We start from the raw sequence: 25,225 nt of genomic DNA on the forward strand, positions 1-25,225 counted from the left end.
TTTATATTATATAATAATATAAATGTATATTTATATTATATAATAATATAAATGTATATTTATATTATATATTGAAATATAGATGTATAATATATCATTAAATATAAATATGAATTATTTATTTATTTATTTGTTTATTTATCTCATGTCCTGTTAAGTTAAAAAGAAAAGTTTAGCGACGCTAAAATGCATGTATTTTCTTAGAACCCCTCACTTCGTCATCCAGCTTGCTCTGTTAAAAGTCTGTGGCGCAGATTGTAGCCAGGTACTTAAGGTAGGTATTTTTTGTTAATGGTTCACAAAATAGGGAAACACAGGCATCTCGCTGGTATTACGCATCTAAATATTCTGAGCCTTTTCTTGTTTCGAAATGGATGCAGATTCAACCGCAGTGATATTCTAAAATAAATAACCTGAAGGTATTGTACTGTTGCACCCCTTTTTCTTTTGGATACGTGTCATACTTTATGACTTTTCTCCATGAGTTCTATATGGAGATTTTAAGTCCTCTGGCCTTGGCGCTTTTCTTTTTGCCTATGCGTGTGGCAGTGCTTCTTTCTTTGCGCCTTCCTTCCCCTCCTTTCCCTTTCTCTCCCCTTCCCTCCTCTCCCCTCCCTTCCCCTCCTTTCCTGCCTCTCTAATGTTCCACACCCACACCCAGACGCGCATACACTCAGAATGCACACACATCACATGTCCTTATGGGCCCTTTTGCCTGGTGCAGAAACCAAAAGGATGCTAAGCTAAAATATATATTTATAATGAACTTGAACTACCACAGACATGTGGATGGAACTAGAATGTATTATGTTAAGCGAAATAAGTCAGAGAAAGATAAATTATTTCACTCATGTGGAATTTAAGAAACAAAACAGATGAACATAGGAGAAGGAAAGGAAAAATAAGTTAAAAACAGGGAGACAAACCATAAGAGACTCTTAACTTAAATACAGAGAACAAGCCGAGGGTCGCTGGAGGGGATGGGCTAAATGGGTGCTGGGCATTAGGGCACCTGTTGGGATGAGCACCGGGTGTTACATGTAAGCGATGAATCACTAATTCTACTCCTGAACCCATTATTACACTATATGTTAACTAACTTGGATTTAAATAAAATTTTAAAAATGAAAAATAAAAGAGGAAGGATGGAAATAAAAACAAGATCCTTTCTATCCACTTTGATACACTTAAAAGGTCTAAAGTTAGCCTGGGTTCTATTTCACAGAAAAGAACTTTCAACTATCTAGCTTCTTCATGTAAGTATTTTAAAAAAATTTATATTTCCCCAGAGCATACTAAATATATGATAATAGTATTCAAACTTGATTTTAGCAGGAGAAAAATAAAGTTGGTCTTTAGGTTCAATTATTGAACACAGAAGTAAAACTTTCATCCTTAATGGGGCCATGACTTCTGTTAGAGAATTCTCCACGCACAAACTTATCAGAGGGCTATTTTTCCTGTTGGCTGTTTCTGTGATCTGTCACAGACCATGCACACTGGCTGGAGGCTCATTTGTTCTGTGAACACAGTAGAGCACCTAGACTTACTGTGAAATCTCACACAAGTCTCTCTAAGAACCTTTGTCTATTTCTACCTACATCTCTGAGTTTCCCCACATCCTTTGGAACTAAAATGAAATTCTAGCAAAGCACTGTGAGCTGCTTTGGAGGAAAAGTGATAAAATATTTGTGCAGCTTTGAAGCTATTTCCAGTGAGGATATTCTTTCCCTCCTCTCCTCCAAGCAACTTGCATAGAAAAATGCAACTCAAAGGAAAAAAAAAAAAAAAGGCTACAGTCAAAAGCACACAGGACACCTTTTCCTTTAACACACAGATGTGCTTACAGTCTTTGGTGTGTTACCCATTCTGGGCCTGTTGGAAGAACACGACCCCTCTTCCAAGCGCATGCCACCCTTCCTTAACACCACACGCTTCATCTCTGCATGAGGGAGACCTGTTTCTGAACCCACATCTGCTCCTCACCTACATGTGAACAGCACTGTTTTCCTCCACGTGGTGAGAACATTTAGCCCCTCCCGTTTGTTGCATCTTGTCACTTTCAGGCCTTGATTGGCTTTCACCTCTTCTAGATCTTTCCCCTGCAATCATGCATGATGCATGATCCTTTTAATCAGAATCCTTTGATTCAACTCTGACTCACCTTAATCTTTCACTGGAGCCTGTAAAGCCTTACCCACCCCTTTGGGTTCACAGCAGCCTCCTCCTTTCTCCTCCGCCCCAGCCTCACAATTGGTTCAGTGTCTGTAACATGAGCTGCTCACTCCCTGGGGATTTGACAGTCTTTGTCTTCTCTTCAAAAACTATCATTAGTCCCCATAGCCTGCCCCTATGATATACTCCGTCCTACAATTGAACGGGTATTTTTCTCCTTTCACTGTGCTTTTGAAAAATGTATGTTCTGTTTTCCTGGATGAAATGTGATCATTCTCACAATTTGACTCAATCTGTGGCAGTCATCTCTGCTGTTATCCACAGTTATCCTTTTCACAGACAAATACACCCTCTGTCCCATAAACCTGTAATGAAGTATATGGCCTACATTTATTCTTTTCCTCTTATTTTCTGTTTCTGTACGTGCTTGTAGCATCTGCAGACTTGACTTAGTTCTGTAGGCCTGTTGGTGTTCTCTGCCTTCTCTTTTGCCCTTCTCTGCTCCCTCCTCTTGGTATCCAAATCCTGGATTCTCCTGTGCTCTAGAAGAACCTAGTGCTCTTGAAGCTCTCCTGTGCTCCGGAAGAAGAACCTAAATGACGTAGCCACACTCCCCATCATCATCATGATCATTATCGTGAGCCGCATCACTGTTTCTCAGGCCTCGCTTTCACCACGTTGCTCCGTAACCCAGGATCTGGCTGGCTCCAGGCGCGTGGGACTCTCAGTCTGGTGCTCTGTGATCGGACCCACCATACCTGACCCAGTGCCTTCACATGAGTCCTCCCACTCCACCAGTAAAGTCTGGGTCCTCCCTAATGCTGTTTAACCTCCACCTCTGCAGAGCTTATCTTGACTTCTGGCCTCTTAACTCATGTCTTTCCTGTGATGTGTATTGCAGGTGTATAGACTGTTATCTTACATTTCCAAAAATCTCTAAACATCTAAAGTTTTTCTTCATTTTGCACCCAAATTTGACCTGGCCTGCTGACTCTCGTGAAATTAAATATAGTCATTTCTTTCTTCGCTTAATGTGAATGCTCATAATTTCCACTCTACAAAATATGTATATGCTTGCTTATGGCATTCTGTACCAGACCCTGGTGGAGATGTTTTATAAATATGGGATAAATAACCGTCAATTTTCTAAATATCTGAAAAATTCAGAATTCCTACATATATCTGTTCCTAAAAGTTTCAGATAAGAAATTGTGGACCAGTAGCTGTTTGAGATTAAAATCAGATCGGATCAGCAGGTGGTCTTATACCTACATGCACTGGGTCCTGTGGTAGAAAAGAAAAAGTAATAGCATAAGAAAGGTTTTTGCATTTTTAAGGTGCTTGCGTTGAAATTGCCTTGGTTTGTTATTTACCTGGAAGAGAAGCCGCATGAAGCAAGATTGTAAATTCCTGGAGGGCAGTGGCCCATAAATGCTTTGCACCCCTATTAGTAGAGTATTGCTAATGACGAGGTTGTTTCAGAGGACAGACTGTCTCCAGTCCATCTAGGAGAAGGCTGGAGTTCACCTTTGTAGAGCTCAGTTGTCATCGACAGTGGAACCAAAATTCCCATCACACTGCGGGGCAGATGGCAAACACAATGGCACTCCTTGTAAACACTGTGTCTGAGCTGACTGACTGCACAGGACTGGGGAAAGAGCTGTTGCTGCTTGGGACACCTTCCGATGGCTCTTGAGGAAGAGGGTCCAGCCAGGGCCATCCACAGTCTGGGGCCAATCAAGCTTGGGCAAGGAGTAGATAACTTATACCACCTTAAGTACTGTGGAGATTTAGTTAATTTCAATATTTTTTGAGCCGATATTTTAAAAATTTGTTTCACTCCCTCCATTGTTTCTCCAAAAGTACACAGTTATTTCTTAGTCTTAAATAATGGAAATGTTCACGTCTTAAAGGAGTGACTGAGCCCTTTCACTCTCAAGTGAAGGAACATCTCCTTGCAGTGGCATCTATGAATTCCACAATGCCATAGACAAGTAACCAAGTAGATGACCTGTTACTTGTGGTTGCTAGTGGGCTAATAGAAAACATCCAAACTCTGGCCATTTAAATTACATGTGCACAAAGACAAAATGTTACTTTAACCATTGTTCACTGTTACAAGCAGTGTTTCTTGCCTCAAAGAAGAGTAGTATCTAATAAGAGCATATCACTGTGTAAACGTTCAGTACTGCAAGTGTAGGGTAAATTGAAGACCTAAAAAAGACCCTTGATGCATTTTATTAGCTAAGCAACGTATCTCCACTGGAAGGATTCCCCTCCTGTATCACCCGCTTCACTTTCCTTCTCACAGCACTGGCTCTGTGAACCTTCATCCCAGTCACTGATGAGTTCTGGTTGTGCTTAATTCATGAGCTGAATTCTAGCCCAAGGTGCCTTTGTGCAGCTCGCTCAAGACTTTAGTGCCTGCGTGCAGGGAAATGCCAAGCCGGGATTATAGTTACTTCTCTAATTCAAACAAAACTGCCTACTCTGGGTTTTATATTTACAAAATTGCTGTCCCTGAAGGTTAATATTAGTTTTCCGTAGCAGATGATTTCTCTTTCTGTCTCATCTTCTTTACTGTTATTAGGTTATCTTCCTTCAGAAGAAGAAATAGGGCACGCTATCTATATTTTCTATTTTCCTTTCAGGAAAATGGTACAAAATACCATTCCATGAAATTTAATACCCCAAAGAAAAATACATGCAATTTTCAACTAAATATATTTAAGAGGTCCCTTGGATGGTTTGTGGGATAGTAACCATTAAACAAACAAATAAGACCTTTCCATATTTTATTTTCTAGTTTTTAATTACACTCTCAATGGCAAAAGTAGATTATTGGTAAGGGAAATGATTCCTATATTAGCTCACCTTTCAATAGGAAGGGATAAGAGAATAGTGATGTTCTATATTTAGTATGTTGCCTTTTGTTTCACAATCTAAAATAAGTTCAGTATTGAAGATTTTAGGAGACTCTTAGTTTTTTTTAATCCTTTTTTGCTAAGAATAGCATAATTATTAACTACAAAGAAAATCTTACTGGTTATCTTTTTTCAGTTCTACTTAGATATTGGATTAAATATGAGATTTGGGGAGGGCCATATTAATAGTTTCTAGAGAGGAATTAGAGTTTGTTTTTTATTTTAGCATGTAAAATTTTGACCGTCACAGCAACTAACCCAGACATGGGATGATCTTTGTCATGTTTTCCCTGAGAATACATCTTTTCACAAGGTAGCATATAACAGGATGATGGACAATATTTTTGCACAGAACGGCTTGGGGTGCATACTTTGATGCAGAAGAAACGATTAATGTCTTCTTTGAGAGTATTTGGGTATGTGGATGAAATTACACTAATAGCCCTAAATTGAAGAAGGATTACCTTGTGGGAAATTTTGGAAATGAAGTCGTATGAGTGGGTAATATGGTACAACACGAGGACAAGGGTCTGAAGAGCAAAGATGCTTATTGTGATCAGGACAGAATAGGATTCTGATGTTAAAATATTTACTTACGGAAAGTAGTGCACATGAATGCATAATCATTTGATTTGTGTCCTGAAAATGGGTAGGATTTATGATTGGGGACATGTTAGCATTATACGTGGGTGCCTAGCTTGCCCACAAATAATTTCCCCTCACCTTTATCATCTGTCTGCTTTAATTAGATACTTGGCTGGGCAAACATATTATAATTTAGGTGAAGTATCACTTTCTTGTATATTTTAATGTAAGGATTAAGTGAGACCAAAGCCAAGATAAGAATTTTCATTAAAATGTGTCATATCAAATTTCACTTTGAAAAATTAGAATCTAGAATGTATACTCAGAGGTAATGAAATTTATTTGCCAATGATAAGAAGGAACGCTGTCTTCCTTCTGGACAATACAACGTTTTCAACAGCCACCAGGCTGTGATAATTCTCTGGTGACTTGAGCAAAATCCAGTGTTACCTTGTGAGATAAATTATCTAATATTCTTCCCTCTTATAAATAAACCTCGTGATTGAAGCATACATTTGGAGAGTAAGGACATTTGAGGTAAGGACATTCTGTAGTCCTTTCTTCTTGTACCTGCCTCACTGAAGTCTTTAATCTGAGATATTAACAAAGTGGACGTTGCATTTTAAGGTGCTAAGTATATTACTGAAGAGTATAGGCAAACAATAAAACTGGAGGGAAAATGCCCTCTGAATTAATTTTGTAGAGTATTATCCAATAGTGAATGACTGTTCTGTGTTCAGCCCTGGGCTGGAGCAGATAAAAAAAACTCTGAGAGTCTCAAGAAAAGCCTTGTCTTTGTTTTCCTTTGAGGCTGGAGCCCAAGCAGGAGGTGAGATAACTTAGGCTGTAGCTTTTATTCAACAATTGAGATGAAGATAACCCAGAGCCGGTGTCAGAGCTAGCAAGTACTGAGCACCGCCACTCTTTCCTCTAGTTTATGTCCTCTCCCCTTTCAGATGCTCAGTGTCTTCCTGCTTTTCCGTCTCCCTTTCAACAGTCGAGTTAGGAAGAAACGTGATATACCCAAGATAGGAAAATGGGCAATTTTGTATGATGGTTTCAGACACAGACTTTGGAATTCTATTAAGATGAATTTGAATCTTAGCTCTACAAACGTGGAAACATGGCTTCTTCCCTCTAAGCCTCAGCTCCCATCTCTATTATGGGAACAATGATAGAATTACTTCAAGGCGGTAGTCTAAGAATATGAGCACCTCTAAAGCATCGTGTACAGTACCTCCTGTAAGCAGCAGGGAGTAGGGGAAGAATCTTTTGTCAGTCCTTACAAGTTATAATCGTTCTTTTGTCTAAGCTGAATGGAGTGGTATCTGTTTTTCATCATGTTGGCGATATTGAGCCAACTTCTTTCTAGACCTTCTCCTTCTATCTTTCTTTATAGATTGCTGAGTATAAAGGATCTAGAACCTAATTCCATGGAGTTCACTCCCTTCTCACGAACCAATTCAGATATAACTCTGCCCTGTTCCTTGCAGTTAGGGTTTCCAGGGTTTCCAATCCCAACCGGCACAGGTTTCCCAACATGTGCCAGCACCCAAGACCTCTGTGGGGACCACTAAGAGTGGGAGTCACAGCAGGTCCTGTACATGGATCATACATCAACAAGTGTTTATTGATCATCTACTGTGTGATAGCACCATGTGAAAACCTCGCTGTCTCTCAGGGTTAACAGGAAAGGATTTATAGGATGGCATGTTCAGACAGAACATAGAGATGAACCTTACTTCCCAGACATTGGGAAAGAGGAGTCATAAGTAAATAAATCTCATGTCTTGGGGACTGAGATCCAGACAGACTTTATACATTTAACCTGTATAATGTGTAGTGGCAATCTGTATTGGTCATGACTGATTGTAGATACAGCAGAAATAAGAATTAACTAAAAAATGAGGAAACATTTCTAAATTTAAAAGGAAAAGTTGGATTAATAACACAGCACTCCTCATTGACATTCACACAGGATACTTCACAGGCTTTTGAAAAATCCTACATTCTTAAATACCTCTATCTTTTATAAAACTCATATATATGAGTTGAGAATAACAAAGACACATTGAAAAGTGGATATTGAGCGGTTGCTAAGCTCATTAACTAGCTAAATGATTATCCCATCACAGAAACCTCCCAGGTCTTGATTCAAATTTGTGTCTCGACAAAATTACAAATTACAACCTTACAACCTATCATAACCTTTTAAGATTCACTCATGAATGGTTAAAACCAGCAATGTTAAATCTGTGAATGCCAAGGGTCTACTGTAATAAGAGACATTCATGTGAATAGCTTACCCTTATGGGTAATTATCACAGAGAACAGTAACAATTATGTATCTCATTAAACAAGTGCCTAATTAATGTTGTAAATCTTGCTTGATTACAACACAGTCTTTAGAGTTGTTGCTCATGTAGCATGTCAGCACTCTCGGAGTTATTAAAAATGAAGGGAAAGGGAAAATCGACTTTTGGTTCACAGTTTTAGTAATATTTTATAATTTCTTTCAGAAAGGTATTAAATAGATAGGAGTGTAATATACTTTATGCCTTAAGGAATCCATATTTGGTGAATTATGTATGGTAGCCATTTCTTCATGTGTTACTCCTTTAGTGTAGTGAAATCATCTCTATGGAATTGGACTCAGTCACTAGAACAAAGTAAGCAATTGGATATTATAGCCGTGAAACTCCGGTATTGACGGCCATCTGTGATGAAGTATTTATTGAGCACTTACTAGGTACTAGTATCATGCCAGATTCCAGATTGTGTCAATGACTTCTCATTCTACTTTACCTCCCTACACATTTCTCCAAAATAGAGTAATTATGATAAAATGGAAGGTACAGTGTTTGTTTTTTTAATATTCAACTTCACTAAGATATAACTTATATAATACTGTGCTCCATTTTAAGTATACAGTTTGGAATGCTTTGCCAAATGTATACATTCATGTAAACACTACCGCAATCAAGAACATTTCTGTGACCCAAATAATTTGTCATACACACCCTCTACCTCCATCCTCCTAACGCCTCCTGCCTCAGGCAGCCATTACTGTGATTTCTTTTTTTTTTTTTTTAATGTTTATTTATTCTTGAGACAGAGACAGAGTGCGAACAGGGGAGGGGCAGAGAGAGAGGGAGACACAGAATCTGAAACAGGCTCCAGGCTCTGAGCTGTCAGCACAGAGCCTGACACGGGGCTCGAACCCACGAACTGTGCGATCTGACCTCAGCCAAAGTGGGACGCTTAACAGACTGAGCCACCCAGGCGCCCCAGCCATTACTGTGATTTCTATCACAGTACGTTAGTTATGGTTTAAAAAATAAAAATAAAAAATAACTTCACATAAAGAGAATAACAGTGTGCTCCTTCTGTGCCCAATTTCTTTTGCTCAGCATAATATCCTTGAGATCCATGTTGTTGCATGTATAAATTTCCTTTCATGGCTGTGTAGTATCCCATTTTATAAATATACCTTGATTTGTTTATTCGTTCAACTTTCAAGGGCTATTTTCATTTCAGGTTTTGGGATTTTATGAATAAAAATCTTCAGTTTTTTTTAAATAATAATTTTGGTTTCAGTACCAGGATTATGCTGATCTTATAAAAGGAGTTACAAAGCAGGGTTTTTTGTTGTTGTTGTTTGGGTTTTTTTTGGGGGGGGGGGTTGGGTTTTCCCCCTCATTTGTAGAAGGAATTTAAGATGCCTTTAATTGTTTGCTAGAATTTACCAGTGATTCCACCTGGGCCTGGAGTTTCTCTATGATAAGGATTTTAATTGTGTCTTTCAAAACATTTATCCATTTCATCTAGGTTTTTGAAATTGTCATCAAATTATTCGTAACATCTTTTTTATTCTTTTAACTTATATGAGATAATTTGTACTGTTATCTTTTTTCATCTTGATATTGGTTTGTGTTTTCTCTTTTTTTCTTACTAGGGGTTTTTCCAATTTTTTAAATCTTTTTAAAGAACCAGCTTTTTGGGTTTCATTAATTTTGTTCAATGTTTGCCCACTTTTTATTGATTTTTCACTATTTGTTATTTCTTTCTTTCAACTTCTATTGGATTTAATTTGCTCTTTTTTTTCCCAGCTGCTTGAAGAAGTTTAGATCATTAATTTAAGACCTCTCTTCTCTTCTAATACAAGGATTTAAAGCTATAAACTTATCTTTAACCAATTCTTTTTTCAAAATCCCAGAAGTTTGGTATGTTATAATTTTATTTTCATTCAATTGAAAATACTTTCTAGCTTCCCTTATTATTTCTTTTTTGGCCATTGAGTTATTTAGAAGCATGTTGTTTAGTTTCTGAATATTTTTGAGTTTTCCAACTATGTCTTTGTTACTGATTGCTCACTAAGTTCTGTTATTTAATATATATATATTACATATATATATATACATAACATATATATATTGTGTGTGTGTGTGTGTGTGTGTGTGTGTGTGTGTGTGTGTGTAGGATTTCAAAACCTGTAAATATTTGAGACTTTTATTCCATAGCTATGGTCTATCTTACTGAATGTTCCGCGTGCACTAAAACAAATGTATATTCTACTGTAGTTGAGTGTAGTATTTTAAAATGTCAATTAAGTCACACTGACTGGTCATGTCATTCAAGTATTCTTTATATGTAATGATTTTCAGTTTACATTTTTATCAGTTATTGAGAGTGGAGTGGTATTTCCAACTATATTTGTGGATGTGTCTGTCTCCCTTTCAGTTCTGTTATTCATGTGTTTTTATTGGGTATACACACATTTAAGATTATTATACTATGTTGTCCTGATAAGTTGATCCTGTTATCATTATGAAAGATTCTTCTTTGTCTTTGGTATTTTTGTATTGCAGTCACTTTGATATTATTATAGCCACTGAAGTTTAAACTTTTCTTTAATGAATCATGTTTTCATGGTATGTGTTTTTCTATTCTCTTACTTTACCCTGACTACGTCTTTATATTTAAAATGCATTTCAGGGGGACCTGGGTGGCTCAGTCAGTTAAGGGTCCAACTTCGGCTCAGGTGATGATCTCACGGTTTGTGAGTTCAAGCCCCACATCAGGTTCTGTGCTGACACTCAGAGCCTGGAGGCTGCTTCGGATTCTGTGCCTCATTTGCTCTCTGCCCCTCCCCAACTTGTGCTCTGTCTCTGTCTCTCGAAAATAAATAAAAGCAAAATTAAAATTCATTTCACAAAGCTAACAACTAGTTGAGTTGCGGCTTTACCTAGTCTGAAAATCCCTGACTTGGATAGCAATCTTTAGTCTATTCTTATTGAATATATTTATTGCCATGGTTGGGCTTAAGTTTACCACCTTATTATTTGCTTTTTATTTGTCCCATCAGTTCTTTGTTCCTTTTCTTTTCTTTTCCTATCTTCTTTTAAATTAACTGAGAGTTTTTAGCATTTTTTATCTCTTCTATTGAATTATTAGCTGTACCTCTTTGTTTTACTTTTTTTTAGTGATCTCTCTGGGTTTTGGCATATGCCTTTTTTAAAATTTTTTATTTAAAAAATTTTTAATGTTTTTATTTTTGAGAGAGAGAGAGAGAGAGAGAGAGAGTCAGAGCATGAGTGGGGTAGGGGCAGAGAGAGAGAGGGAGACACAGTATCTGAAGCAGGCTCCAGGCTCTGAGCTGTCAGCACAGAGCCCAACACAGGGCTCGAACCCGTGAATCATGAGATCATGACCTAAGCCACAGTTGGATGTTTAACTGACTGAGCCACCCAGACACCCCAGCATATGCATTTTTAATCTGTCACTATCTACCTTAATATAAATACTACCTCATGTATCCTGTAAGAACTTGAACACAACCTGTACTTCAATTTCCGCCTTCTCTTCCTTTGTATTCTTGCATATTTTATTTCTCCATTTGTTACGAACCTGACAATATATTCTTACTATTTTTGTTTTAAACTATAATGTATCTTTTTTAAAAATTTAAGAATTGATGAAGTTTTTTTTTGGAATCGGTTTTATTCAACTCAAAGTACTTTCCCATAACATTATTTATGGTACAGGTCTGCTGATAACAACTTTTCTTAGCTTTTGCTTGTCCGGAAATTTCTTTATTTAATCTTTGTTTTAAAATATTTTTGTGGGATATGGAATTGTAGTTTGACTTTGTTTGTTTGTTTGGTTTTTTACTCAGTGCTTTAGTATTTTAGCTTCATGTCTTCTGACCTTCACCTTTTTCTGGTGAATAGCCAGTGATAATTCTTATCTTTTATTTCTTACTTTTTCCTCCGACAATATCTTAGATTTTCTTTGTCATTGTTTTCAGCAATTTGAGTTTGAAATGTATTAGAGTAGTTTTCTTTATGTTTGCCTTTATTGGAATTCATTGAGCTTCTTAGAACTATAGATGTATTTTTCATCTAATTTAGAACATTTTAACAGCTCTTCAAATACTGTTTTCCTGTCTTTCCTTCCTTCTGTGATTCCAGTTACACAAATGATAGATTTCTTGATATTATTCCACAGATCCACAAAAGCTATGTTCTTTTTCAGCTGTTTCCCCCATCTCCTTGTATGGATAATTTCTATCTTCAAATGCATTAATCTTTTCTTTTGCAATGTCTATTAAGGCCATGCAATGACTTTTTTCAATTTAGATACTGTATTTTTTCAGTTCTAGAAGTTCTTTTCAGTTCTTTTCATAGTTTTTGATTCTCATATTATATTCATATTTTTAAATATCCTTATACATATTTATTTTTTTCTGTTTATTTATTTTGAGAGAGAGAGAGAGAGAGAGAAAGCATGAAGAGGGGAGGGGCAGACAGAGTGGGAGAGAGAATCCCAAGCAGGCTCTGCACTGTCAGGGTGGAGCTTGACCCAGGGACCCATGCCCAATGCAGGGCCTAAACTCATGAACCATGAGATCATGACCTGAGTTCAAGTCAGATGCTTAACCGATTGAGTCACCCAGGCATCCCTCCTTACACATATTTATAATAAGTGTTTAAAAGTTACAGTCAATTAAATCCATATGTGTCATACTGGGTTTTTTTTCTATTGACTTATTTTGTCTCCTTTTTTTTTCATGTTCAGTATGTTTTAATTGGATGCTAGACATTGTGAATGTTATATTATCAATTATTTGAATTTTGCTATCATTCCTTAATAAGAATTGGGTTATTTTCTGGCAGTCAGTTAATTGACTTTAAGATCAACTTGATCTTCTGGAAGCTTGTTTTTAAGTTTTGTTAGGGTGGTTCTGGAACACTCTGTGTCCTAGAGCTATTTTAGCCTTACTTTTAAAGCATGACCTTGGGTTCTCTACTGAATGTCTCACATGCCCAATGAAGATTCTCCTTCTCTTCAGTACCCTGTCCCACAGATTACAGTACCTCAGCTTGCTGGAGTGCTGAAGTCTGTTCCCTCAGCTCAGCAGTGCTTTTCTTGGGTTTTTCTCTTCCCAAATGAGCAGAAAAATCAGATAGTCTCCAGGACTTTTAGAGGATCACCGTGTGTGTGTGTGTGTGTGTGTGTGTGTGTGTGTGTGTGTGTTTCTGTTATCTGAGTTCCCAGTCCTGTGCAGCACAGTTATCTGGTCTGCAAACTGAAAACTATTGTTTTCAAACAGTTGCAAACAGGTCTGTAAACTGAAAACTGCCAAGTCTGAAAACTGTTGTTTCATACATTTTGCCCAGTTTTCTAGTGACTTATGGCAGAAGGGCTAGTCTGGTATTAGTTCTCCATCATGACTGGAAGCAGAAGTAAAAATGTATCATTTTTCATTATAAGGAAGAAGCATTAGAGCCAGAAAGTCTACATGACTAGTAAGTGAGGAAAGTGCCTATGGATTGTAGCTCAATAGAAGTTGTTACGAGGTAGTACATGCCTGTAGGGAAATCAAAATACGTGTTAGAGATTCGGAGTAGCCCAAGGCTTTCTAGGAAAAACTGGAAGAGTAATAGAATGATATATGCTATGATTCCATTAGTTAAAATATTATGAGTTAATTTATACCTGTATATTAAGCACCAAACATAAGTAAGGTATTATGCAAGACGGTTTTCAATATACTAGTGATTAACCTTTTTTTTTAAAGTCAGATATTCAACATTTCAGGTAGTTCAGGGAGTAGCAGAAATAGAACACATGTACCCACCCACCATTAGATTAAATTAAATCCTTTATGTCTCTTGTCAGAAATTGGACAGCTGTACCATGCAGAGGCAAGGGTAGCATGCTCTCTACAACCCTGATCCCTGATCCCTACAATGTGTGGGGCTTCTGTTCATAGAATTTAGTTAAATATTATATTACACAATTCATGGGCTCACAGGAGGGATAGTGGTTCGGTAGTGAATGTTTACAGCACTGGATAGAAAAAAAGGAACTTACGCATATGCTTGTCATCCCTTCTGTAAAAGTGAAGATTATGTATAGTGTCCAGGCACCATTTCTTCCTGTTCAGGTCTAGAAACTCTCTTGTTTTTATTTTCAAATAGCTAATTTTATGTCACCTACTATTAAAAAAAAATGTTAACAGTGCTATTGTAACTCCTAAAGCAAGCCATGGCTCTTTGAAATCTCTTTATATTGAAACAAAACAGATTTTCTTGCCTCTGTAATTCCCTAATACTATTAATTAACACTGGTTATAGTGTTACTATTGATGCTGCATCGTTCATTGTGCCCTCCATGAACACTGGCTTCCAAGGACTTAAAGTTTGTTACTGTGTTTCACCGACAACGATCAGATACAAGTATACCCTGAGTGTTCAGGAAAATGTGAACGATTATTTATTTTCTGGTCATACTAAATTCGCCAGTTGGAATTTTATAGCATAAACATGGAACAGCTCATATTCCAACCAAACCTTTCTTGAACTCTTGAGGCTCTGATCTCTGTATTTCTAGATTGTGGACTCCTTCCGTATTGACTGCACCCTTGATTTCTACACCCTGCACCAGCAGGAAGAAAGGCACTCGCCCCTTCTATAGGGAAGCTTCTAACTGCCCTGTCTCTTTCCAATTAGATACAGCACTGATGTAGAATAATTTCTCAATGACCAGTACTGTTTTTTGATGTTTATTTTATATTTGAGAGAGAGACAGAGCACGAGTATGGGAGGGGCAGAGAAGGAGGGAGACACAGAATCTGAAGCAGGCTCCATCCAGTCTCTGAGGTGTCAGCACAGAGCCCAACACGGGGCTCGAACCCACGAAGTGCGAGATCATGATCTGAGCTGAAGTGTCTAACCGACTGAGCCACCCAGGCGCCCTCAATTACCAGTATTGATACAAGGGGAATAGCAACTGGGATCATCTAAAACAACAAACCAGCAAGATGCTAGCTTTAATTTTAGGAGGTTTTTCTTCCCCCCCAAATCTATTTTTCTTGGACCAGGACCAGGTACATAGTTTATGAGGCACGGTGCAAAGTGAAAATGCAGAGCCTCTTGTTGAAAACGATACAGTGTCAGGATGGTGATAACCAAGGGGGTCAGAGGCTTGCCCTTACTGAGACGGGTCCTCCAGCCACCTGCCAAAAGTACCGTGATGCAGGCAGGGGGCATGCACTCCTGACCCCAGCCTTCCCTGGACCAGCACTCAGGCCCCTGCCAGATCAGAGAACGGCAGAGTCACTGCACAGGGACAGGGAGAGGAAAGCAAGGGGGATCTGGAACATTGCGGTAAGGAAGTGGCAGCCGAGAACCAAATCAAACACGAGCATCAGGAGAGGACAACCTTGAGTTGATGCCACAGGTCACTGAGTCATGCTCCATTGTTTCATTAGACTACTTATAAAACATGGATTCACAATAAAATATTAAGAAATCTTAAGATGGCAACCACAGAGCATTAAGCCCCCAAATGGGTCCTGAACGCAAGGCCCTGTGTGACTGGTCACACATCCATGAAACGGGACATTTACCAGGATGTGTGGTCAATTATCACATGGTCACACATGTGGGAAGCACCCTAGAATCAAGCAGAACATGACAGGAGGAACATACATGGTGGACATGATTTATAATTCGGATAACCTTAACATGGGATATCAAGAATTGATAGTTTAGAGTTTAGTAAATTCATCAGTTAACTGTTAACTTCCTACTGTTGTCGAACCACAGGCCAGGGTGTGGAGGCGGAAGAGGATGGCCAGGAAGGCTCATTCTTTACTGGGGTTGAAAGGTACAGATATCAGAGCAGTGATGTGTGCTATGAAACACACGAACAATAGGCACATTGGAGCAAAGAAATGAACTTTGATGGACCCTATAGGGAAAAAAAGGTGACTTCAGTCAGGCCACGATGGATGGGTAGTATTTCAGCTGTCAGAGGCAAAGGGACGGACCTTCCATGCCGAAAGGACAGCATAAGGAAAGGCAGTGAAGGGAGAGCATTTTGATAGATACGCCCACATGCTGGGACTTTCAGGCATTCTTCTGTTATATTTATGAAACATCTATTTTCCAGACACTGGGTTAGAAGTAGGGGATATAGGAATATAGGCTTAGGATTCAGACAGAGCCACGTGTGAATCACAATCCTCCACTTCCAGCTGTGTGACCGGAGACACCTTACTGAACCACTCTGAGCCTCCGTTTCAGTCTTCTGTAAAATAAAAGCATCAGTTTTATAGAAGTTTTAGAGATATTATAAATGAGATAATGTTTGTACAATACTCCCAACTAGCACCTCGGTGTAGTGAAGGAGACAAGCAAATATAAACAAATAATGGCAATAATATACGCTTTGGGCAAGGCTTCCTGGAAGAGGTAATATATGACCTGGAGGCCAAGGGTAAGGATGCATTTATAGGCCAAGGGGAAGCAGAGAGAGATTCTTCCTAGGGTGGGTTTTGAAAATGAGGAATCCCCTTTATGATCTGGGCAGGGGTGGGGGCAGAGAGTAGCTGGCAGGGCCAGAGGGTGGCCGTATATATACCTCTATAGAGAAGGACAAAAAATAACCTTTCCTTACCAACCCAGACCACTTTTAAAGCCGATTCCAAGTATCAGATTCTTCTGTGCTGAGGCCTCCCTCGGGTAAGGTATGAGTAACTTTGCATGAGACCTCTTGCAGCAGATCTTCTGTATGTTTTCTTCCTTCCAGAAGAAGTGTAGAGTCAGGAGAGAGACAGCTCTCTGGAAATGTCGTTGCTCATCCCCTCCGAAGGAACATTTGCTTACCTGGCACACATGTGACGAGACATGATTGGCTCTTTTAAAAATAGGCTTCTTCATGGTCTGGGTTGATGTGTTTCACCATGTGCTTGGAGCTTTAAAGCGTGTGTCTTGTTCTGTCTTCTTCCTCCAGACCGAACACTTGCCTCTGCAGACTCAGTTCCGAGAAAGAGAGGTGGGCGGCCTCCAGCACTCTGTAAGTAACGGGGTCCTGCCGTGGGGGTCTGCCCAGGTGGAACTGGTGTCTCCCATGCCGACTGAAATATCATTTGATTTCCACGAAAGTTTATTGTATTCACCTCTCTGCCATCTGAGCATCTATAGTATGATGTTGTCAAGTCCTTGAGCTTGCTTGGCCATTTAGCAGTAGTCAGGGTTTAAGAAACCAATAACTGGGCGGAGGGGTCAGTACCAGAGACATCACAGAGCATCACGGGGGTTCATTTTATGGTGTCAGCCGTGACAGCGTTTCTGACTCTCAGTTATGTTGGACATGTGGTCAAATACCAGTTCATTTCACTATGTCTTTTCCCTGATTCCCCAACTCTGAATCTTGAGGCTTCATTTGGTTTTGTTTTGCCTGTTTGATTTAATTCTCTGCATATTTCATGCATGCATTCCAAGCTTGAGCCTTGCTGAGGGACTCCCAGGAGTTTACAACCTTGTTCTTCCCTAGTTTAACTGATACCAGTTCCAAATCTCGAAACCTGAAAATGACTATCATCCCCGTTACTCATAATTTTCTATTTAGCAGATGTTGTGACTCTTATCCAGGTATTGTAAGCAACAAATGACTGGAAAATGAAAAGAAGTTGAACTTGACCTTGCCATTCAGTAGCCTGTGGGATAATGAATCAGAGACACAGACTCTAATGAATCGAGTTCTTGCCTGTTTTGACCAAAGTGCTAGAAAGATGCAAACATCTGCTCTGCTAACATAAGCAATATTTGAATTTTTAGAAGGGGCTAAGTCGCAGGAGAGTGGACTATGAAGATGAGAATCCTGTGGGGGAAGATGGGATCCAGCAGATGTGCCCCCTTTACAATCAGATATGCCAGAAAGACCGGAGCCCGGGCAAGCATCGTCAAAGCAACGACCCTGAGAGAGTGTACATCAACCCGCGAGAACATTATGTGTGATTTCACTCTTTTTTTCCCAGTGGACGTCCTAACGAAATGTTCGATCTTCGACTGGGGAGAGAAACTGAGGACAGTGGTTCTTATCTTATTCTCCCTCGTGTAAAACAATCCCAGTTTATGTGTATCAGAAGTCGCGATGAATGGCTTCGAGCCAATGGCAACTTGGTTTCCTTCATTAAGAGTTTCTTAGCCACCAGCTGTGTTTGTGAACTTGACTCTAGCTTTGTGTGTTTCTGTGATGATAGTGTTTAACTACTAACATTTGGCCTACAGTGGCACGTTCATTGAAACATAGAATATCTGCCTGTGATGGCAACAGTGATTCTCCAGAAAGGAAGGCCCCAGCTGGGAGTGTTAACCTTGCAGGGTTTCAGGAAGGCCAACCTATTTATCTGTAACTCAAGCGAGCAGGGGGAAAAAAAAAAAAAAAAAAGCAGTTCAAAATCCATTTCACTAATTATTTCACTGGGATTTGGCTTTCCCTGATGTGCTTAATGCAATTACAATACCTGTGTACAAACAGGAGGCCTGAGGAAAGAGGCAGAATTTGCTCTTTATTCCGAAAAACAGAACAACAGAAAGCAGTTTAAACCTTCAAGCCTGTTGGTTGCTTTTAAAGTCTTGTGATAATTGTAATATATGTTCCTTCTTGATCACTAAGGTCCGGAGGGATGCATATTTCGCACCGTTCTCTGACCAGTCTCGATTAGCTGTGTGCTTAGACTCTTCTCTTGCCCTGTTGTTGTTCCCACAGTTCTGTTCTTTCCTAGCCAGATTAGCCTATTTCCCACCTATTAAATTCTAAAAGCCTCGTCTAAATGGTGGACAGCCTTGAGCCCTGTCCCTCTTTGCTGTAGTATTGTATATGACGAGCTCAGCTTTCACTTCTGAAATTCCTTTCCAGCTAATCCTCTCCACACAGGCTTCAGCTACCCTCTGCTTCTTCACACTACTTCTCATCCATGTTTTTATCTACCTCAGAAAAGCCTGCTGCAAAATCGCCGTGAAATAACTCCTGCTCTTAAGAGCCAGGTAGAAAATTTGAAAATTAAAAAAAAAAAAAAAAAAAAAGGGCAATATGGCCTATGTGCTAAACCCCCATGTTATCCTTTATCCTCCCCCAGCCCCAAGTTTACCCAGTCAACAAGGGTGAAGAGATGCTAAAAAGCAAATAATATGGTGACCGACTTACCAGTGCAACACTTTGGTGCCTGCAAATGTCTGTCTTGAGTTTTCTCACTTCCCTTTTCCAATGTATCCTCACTGAGATTGAAGGTAGTAATTATAATGGAGGGAGCAGAGGAGGGGCGCCCAGGTACATGCGCAAATGTCAATCACTCTTTTCACATCTTAAGGAAAGCATTGTTTTACTGTGTGTTCTGGAAGATGAGAGGTATGTCACAGATATTAAAAACACTACCGACTTGTCACATATTAGGAAAGAATGACATAAGGACTAATAAAACAGTACACATTTCCAACCGAAGTTTCAGGAGGACGGGAGGATATTAACACAGATTTCTAATGAGATACCAAAGACACCTTGTGATTCACGTTGTGCTGGCTCTCGTTCTTGTCTGTATGTTGGTTTCCTTTTTTTAGTTGCTGTGCTTTTTCGGACAACTTATCCAGGTCATTCTGCCGTCGTCACACATTCTGCCCCTGTTGTCTTAGTGAGCGACAATTCTGGCAGTAAAGACGCTTAAATTCTAACCCAATGCTGTGGCAATTTAAAAGGCCATAGTTATATGGAATTAAAGGGTAAATTCCAAGGACCACATTGCTCTATCACTGTCCTACCTCAGTTAGAGTTTACTGCCCTTTGTAGCAAGCTGACACAAAACATATTTGACTTCATTTCCATGGAATCCCATCAGTGAATCAGTGTGGCTGAAGGTTCATGAATCCTTGCAACTGTTTTCCAACAGAAAGATGACTCTGGTCAGAGTTCTCCTGGAGAGTGGAGTGTTTTTATAAACACTAGATGTTACAGAGGAGGAGATTCAGTGGGATGTACTTCCTTTAAAAAGCTTTACGTCCGACTTCAGCCAGGTCACGATCTCGCGCTCCGTGAGTTCGAGCCCCGCGTCGGGCTCTGGGCTGATGGCTCAGAGCCTGGAGCCTGTTTCCAATTCTGTGTCTCCCTCTCTCTCTGCCCCTCCCCCGTTCATGCTCTGTCTCTCTCTGTCCCAAAAATAAATAAAAATGTTGGGAAAAAAATTTTAAAAAATAAATAAATAAAAAGCTTTAAAAATGTCTTCCACGTTAGGGATGGTTTCTAAGGTCCTGCTGAGAAGCAGCTTGTTGAATTAGCATCACAGAAGTTTATATTGAACCTCGAAGGCAGTAAAGTAAGGTGTCTGTTTGCACTAGATACGGAAGAGCTGGGTTTTCGGAGCCATTTGGCCTGTCTTCAGAGCCGTCCCTACCAAGAAGAACCCCCTATATAATTTTTAACATTCTCGGTGCAGTTCCAGAAAAGAAATTTCAGGGTATAGACACCCCTCTTACAGCCAGCTTGTTCACTATCCTCTTTGCTTCTCTGTCAGCTGTAATAGTTTTTAACAAACTGGTAGATTCTATAGCTGTTGGCCTTTTCCATGGGTCAGATAAGCTGTATAATTGCATGTCCTGGTGTCTCCTGTCTGTCCTCTCTGAATACTGAGTGCAACAGAAAGGAGCTTTAAAAGGGTTGGATCAGCCAGTCCCTCAACCAAAAAAACGCCATCCAAAATTAGTCTGTCAATCTCTCAATTTGGAGCTTAGACTACTTGTTGATCCCCATTTAAATTTGGAAGTTAGACTCTTAAAGGTCAGTGAGTGTTAAAACCCACAGCTGATAGGAGATACTCTTCCCATAACTGGTTTACTAAAACACAATGAAACAGAAATAAATCCCCAGAGCGCTTATTCACTTAGGGCCGCAGCTTAACATTTCAACGGGGGGCGTGTGCTGCATCTCAGACACGCAGCCTTTGCCGCCTGTTTTGTAGGCAGCCCAGCTCTGGGAGTGTGCACTGTGGCCAGAGGAGTGGGTCCCCAGGTTCTTTGCACACCACTCCAGAGTAAAGCATCTGTACCATCTCGGATCGGCCTGACGTAATGGGATGTGAGTTTAGATTAATTCTCTTCTATGAGGGTTCTCCTGGCCTTCTTCTGTTTTCTAAGTTTGAAGAAGTCTATGCTCTTTGGACTCGTAACAAAACTCTTAACCTGTGATAGACCGCCCTGTGGCAGTGGATACTAACGACATGTCCTAGAAACTAAATGAACTGGTTACCTCATTAATTTTTTATGGCCTTATTTACTCATAAGGACAGTACAGTTTCTTTGTCTTCTGAGGATGATTTCCTAAATTCTCTTTCATAGTCATCGAAAATTGACTTTTATTTTTCATTGTACAGTCTTGCCCTGCACTGGGCTGGTCTCCTCGTACTATTCTTTATATATAATAGAGCCCCCCTTCAAGGCTCTTATTCCCTGGGGTGTAGAGGACAGACTATTACACCAGGAACCAAAAGAACAGATTCTCCCAACTTCACCCTTTCTAGCCATGGAAACTTAGAGAAGCCACTTAATCTCTCTAGGGCATCAGTTGCTCTATCCATAAAGGTTACACCTTCCCTGTCAGCCTCTCAGGAATGTGAGATAGGAAACCGTAAGCTCCCTTCAAACTGAAAACGCCTTCTATTATTCTTCTATGTTGAACCTAAACTTCTAGTGCCCTCACCAGCACTGGGGAGAACCAGGTGGTAACAGGCAAATTTCAGTTTGACCCAATTTGAGTATAGCCAAGTGCAAGTGGGACTTGTACTTTCTTTTACTATAATAACTATTTTGTCTTATGGAAAGCTTGATATCTGGGCCTTAACCTTTTAGGCCTTGTCTAAAATTGCAGGTGCATGTTGCTGTATAACCGGTGGCTGCTCTTGGTTTACAGATCACTACACATAACAGTGACATTATTGAGTTTGTAGCATGGTCAGGGCTCCCGGACAAGAATCTTACATGAATCCCCTCACGGATGAGGACCAAACTCTTGTTTTGTCCCCCTTCCAGGGGATGGAAAGGCTCACACTCCTATGAGGCACACCCACAGGTCACGCTAACCACCAGCCGGCTGTTACTTCTTTAAAATCTGCTTTGGGGGAGTGATGTTAGGGAATACATTTTCTTGATTGTTTAATAGACGTGTAAGGAAATACACTGGGGAAAATATATATAAGAAATGTTTATTAAGATGAAAGGAAGTGACTATGCTCATTTTTACTTAGTTTCTGAAGTTCTCAAGATGCTCAGAAAGGCTCATCTCCATTAGATTAACCATAGCTGCAAAAACAATCAACCAAGCAGTTAAGGCCACTCCATCCCAGCTGGTTCGGTTTTAGTGGGCACCAACTTTAAGGCCTCTTCCTTAACTTTGTTCTTTGATACACTGATTGCTCTATTTAGTGCGTCCCGCCTTTATTGAACTCCCAGGAAGTAGTGGCACTCTTACAGTGGATAGAGGGAAAACTAGCTAGCTTTGGTTAAAAAAAAAAAAAAAAAAAAGAAGAAGACGAAGAAGAAAGAAGAAAGAAGAAGGAGAAGAAGAAGAAGAGGAGGAGGAGGAGGAGGAAGGGTATGAAGTAGAAATGCCAAGTAGGCTGGCAGTGACTCAGCTCTGTGCTTAACTGACAAGGTTCTTCATCCTTGTACTGTTTGTAGATCTTGGAGGAGGACCAGGGACTTCGAGTTCTTCTGATAAACTAGAAGCTGCTATTTACAAGCCTATTCAACTATAGACTGTGCCTGGGTTAATTTTACTGTACCCATAAGGGTATTTGTGTCTCCTCCATTAAAGAAAATTGTTGGCCACTGGACTTGGCCGGTTTGGCCACTTGCAATTGTTAGGTTGTTTTAGTAGCCTTCGGTAGGTAGAGGTGGGTGAGGCCTGTAGCTCTTCTCCCCCACCCACCCCCCAACCTCACCAGATGATATTTTACACTGGAATCCGCTTTTAGACCAATTTCTGCCTCATTCATGTTTATAAGCGAGCAAGTATCCTGTACCAGTCAGCCTGTTAAGCTGTAAGCTTGAAAATGTCCCAACTCTGTTCTTTTGGGCAACCCAACAATATCTGATGCAAAGGTTCTACTAGAAGCAAATCCAGCAATACTCCAGTGTATTTACTGTCAGGCGACCCAATTCTGTTTTAACTGCTAGCGACAGAACAGGTTAGTAATCTAGGAATCCAGGGTCAGTGGGCTGCTGGAGCCTCACACCTGCCGATGGAAAGGCTGGGTGAAGTTCTTGGCCTCTACTAATTAACACTACTAATTTGACCATTGAAAAGAATTACTTATTAACAAGGTCTCTGGTGTTTAATTACTGATAAAGCTCTTGTGGTAGAAGGCTCTGAAGAGGCTGGAGTTTTTCAAATGCTAACAAACCTTTGGAGGATGTTGTTCCTGAAGTAAAATTCTTCCAATGTTAACTAACCATTCCTAGTGTGTATAGTAAGGCTAATAAACATATGCCTAAATAATGTAAATTACATAGAGTGTAACAGGATTTGTTAAGGATTCCTCATGTTATCATACCTTTTGGCATTTCTCCTTAGTGGCAATCTTTCCTTTCTTGCAGGGGGGTGTGGGGGGGATTCTGGGGAGGTGGTATGTGAGAGACAGATGGGCAGAGGGGAGAGGGGTCCGCTTAAAATTTGCAGCTGAAAAAAATTTTTCCATTCACAAATGCAAAAAGAACCCTCACGTCTGCAAACACTTCACTATTTCAGGCCTATGTTATATTTACTTTATTTTTTTTTTAATTCTTTTTTTTTCAACGTTTATTTATTTTTGGGACAGAGAGAGACAGAGCATGAACAGGGGAGGGGGAGAGAGAGAGGGAGACACAGAATTGGAAGCAGGCTCCAGGCTCCGAGCCAGCTCCAGAGCCCGACGCGGGGCTCGAACTCACGGACCGCGAGATCGTGACCTGGCTGAAGTCGGACGCTTAACCGACTGTGCCACCCAGGCGCCCCTGTTATATTTACTTTAAAATCATCTCTGCAAAAAGGTTAGAGGTGGGAAAAGAAAGGCCATACTTACCTTGACAGTCAAAATACATAAAATATCAGGTTGATTTCTACTGCATTTTCATTACTAAGTTATTCTCAAGTCTCAGTTTGATTTTGGAAGTTTGGAGCTGAGTGCACTAGGATAAAAGAGCATATCAAAAATTCAGATGACACTAAATATCTTTTTATCATACATTATCCACTGAGACCCTGATGTGGAAGTTCTTTCTGTATCTCAGGGAGGAGGGAAACCACCACCGATAAATAAAAGGACTCTTCATGCCAATGCTTGGGAATAAATCTCTTCCCTCGGTCCCTTGCCAGGAATATTCTAATCAGTGTTTGGGGTCTATGGCCATGATATATATGTATCAAGTTACATACCTCCCTGCACAAAAAAGAACTGGCTATATTCTAGATTCTTTACGAAAAGTTGCCCTCTTGAGGTCTTTTCCAGCACTTGTCATTTCCAGTTTTCACTATCAGGACCCCTATGGCCCAGAGGATTCTTGGTATCATGACCTAAACTGGTTGTATTTATCATCATGACATGGGATTGGACTGTGACAGCGGGTTAGAGGGACACCCAGAGGGAAAGCCTCCCTGGGAGGCTTCCAGAACATCAGATTTGCTACAGTGGCTTAGAACTGTGACCCATTCTGCTACAAATCTGTCTGGCAGCCATGAAGAGATGTTTCATGTGTCTCCCCCAAAGGTTAGGAATATACTTCAAACATTCCTAATGTCCCATAATAACTCACAGTGGATCTGTGAAGCCCAGGGTTCCACATGCTTTTCCAAGCGAATGGGCACCACTGTTTTGGTCTTTAATACTGCTGCCGATAATGACCAGTATTTTTTCTTAATCCACCCTAACACACTGATTAGGCTAAATTAAATTCCCCACGCAAGTCATGTTGATGGCTTGGTGTTTATCATATTTTAACTAGAGGCAGCAGTATTTTGTCCTAAATGCATTAGTTTGCACTTCCCCATACTGTGGCTCATTTATGCCTCTGCTTTCTCGCATGGTCTTATGAGACGTTGCGTATTTCAATACCCAGAAGAGCATTTGTCTTCTTAGGTTTCATTGTGTACTTGAAGTTCCAAGTCTTTTGTAAAAAAATGTTAAGTAGCTGGTGTTGCTACTGGATCCCTGGATTATTCCATTTGTC

General features: G+C 39.9%; 1 protein-coding gene across 1 annotated transcript in view; it reads left to right on the plus strand.

Annotated features, from left to right (window-relative positions):
- The window catches only part of NECTIN3 (nectin cell adhesion molecule 3), a 127,936-nt gene extending 108,873 nt beyond the window's left edge, over window positions 1-19,063 (plus strand). The window contains exons 8-9 of the mRNA XM_040484444.1: window positions 16,986-17,048; window positions 17,813-19,063. Of these exons, the coding sequence (XP_040340378.1) occupies window positions 16,986-17,048; window positions 17,813-17,992 (243 nt within the window). The 3' untranslated portion in view covers window positions 17,993-19,063. The remainder of the gene's footprint in view (window positions 1-16,985; window positions 17,049-17,812) is intronic.
- The last annotated feature ends 6,162 nt before the right edge of the window (window positions 19,064-25,225 follow it).

This window comes from Herpailurus yagouaroundi, unplaced genomic scaffold, assembly GCF_014898765.1.
Source record: "Herpailurus yagouaroundi ecotype Mexico unplaced genomic scaffold, PumYag 162, whole genome shotgun sequence".
NCBI classification, from domain to species: Eukaryota; Metazoa; Chordata; class Mammalia; order Carnivora; family Felidae; genus Herpailurus; species Herpailurus yagouaroundi.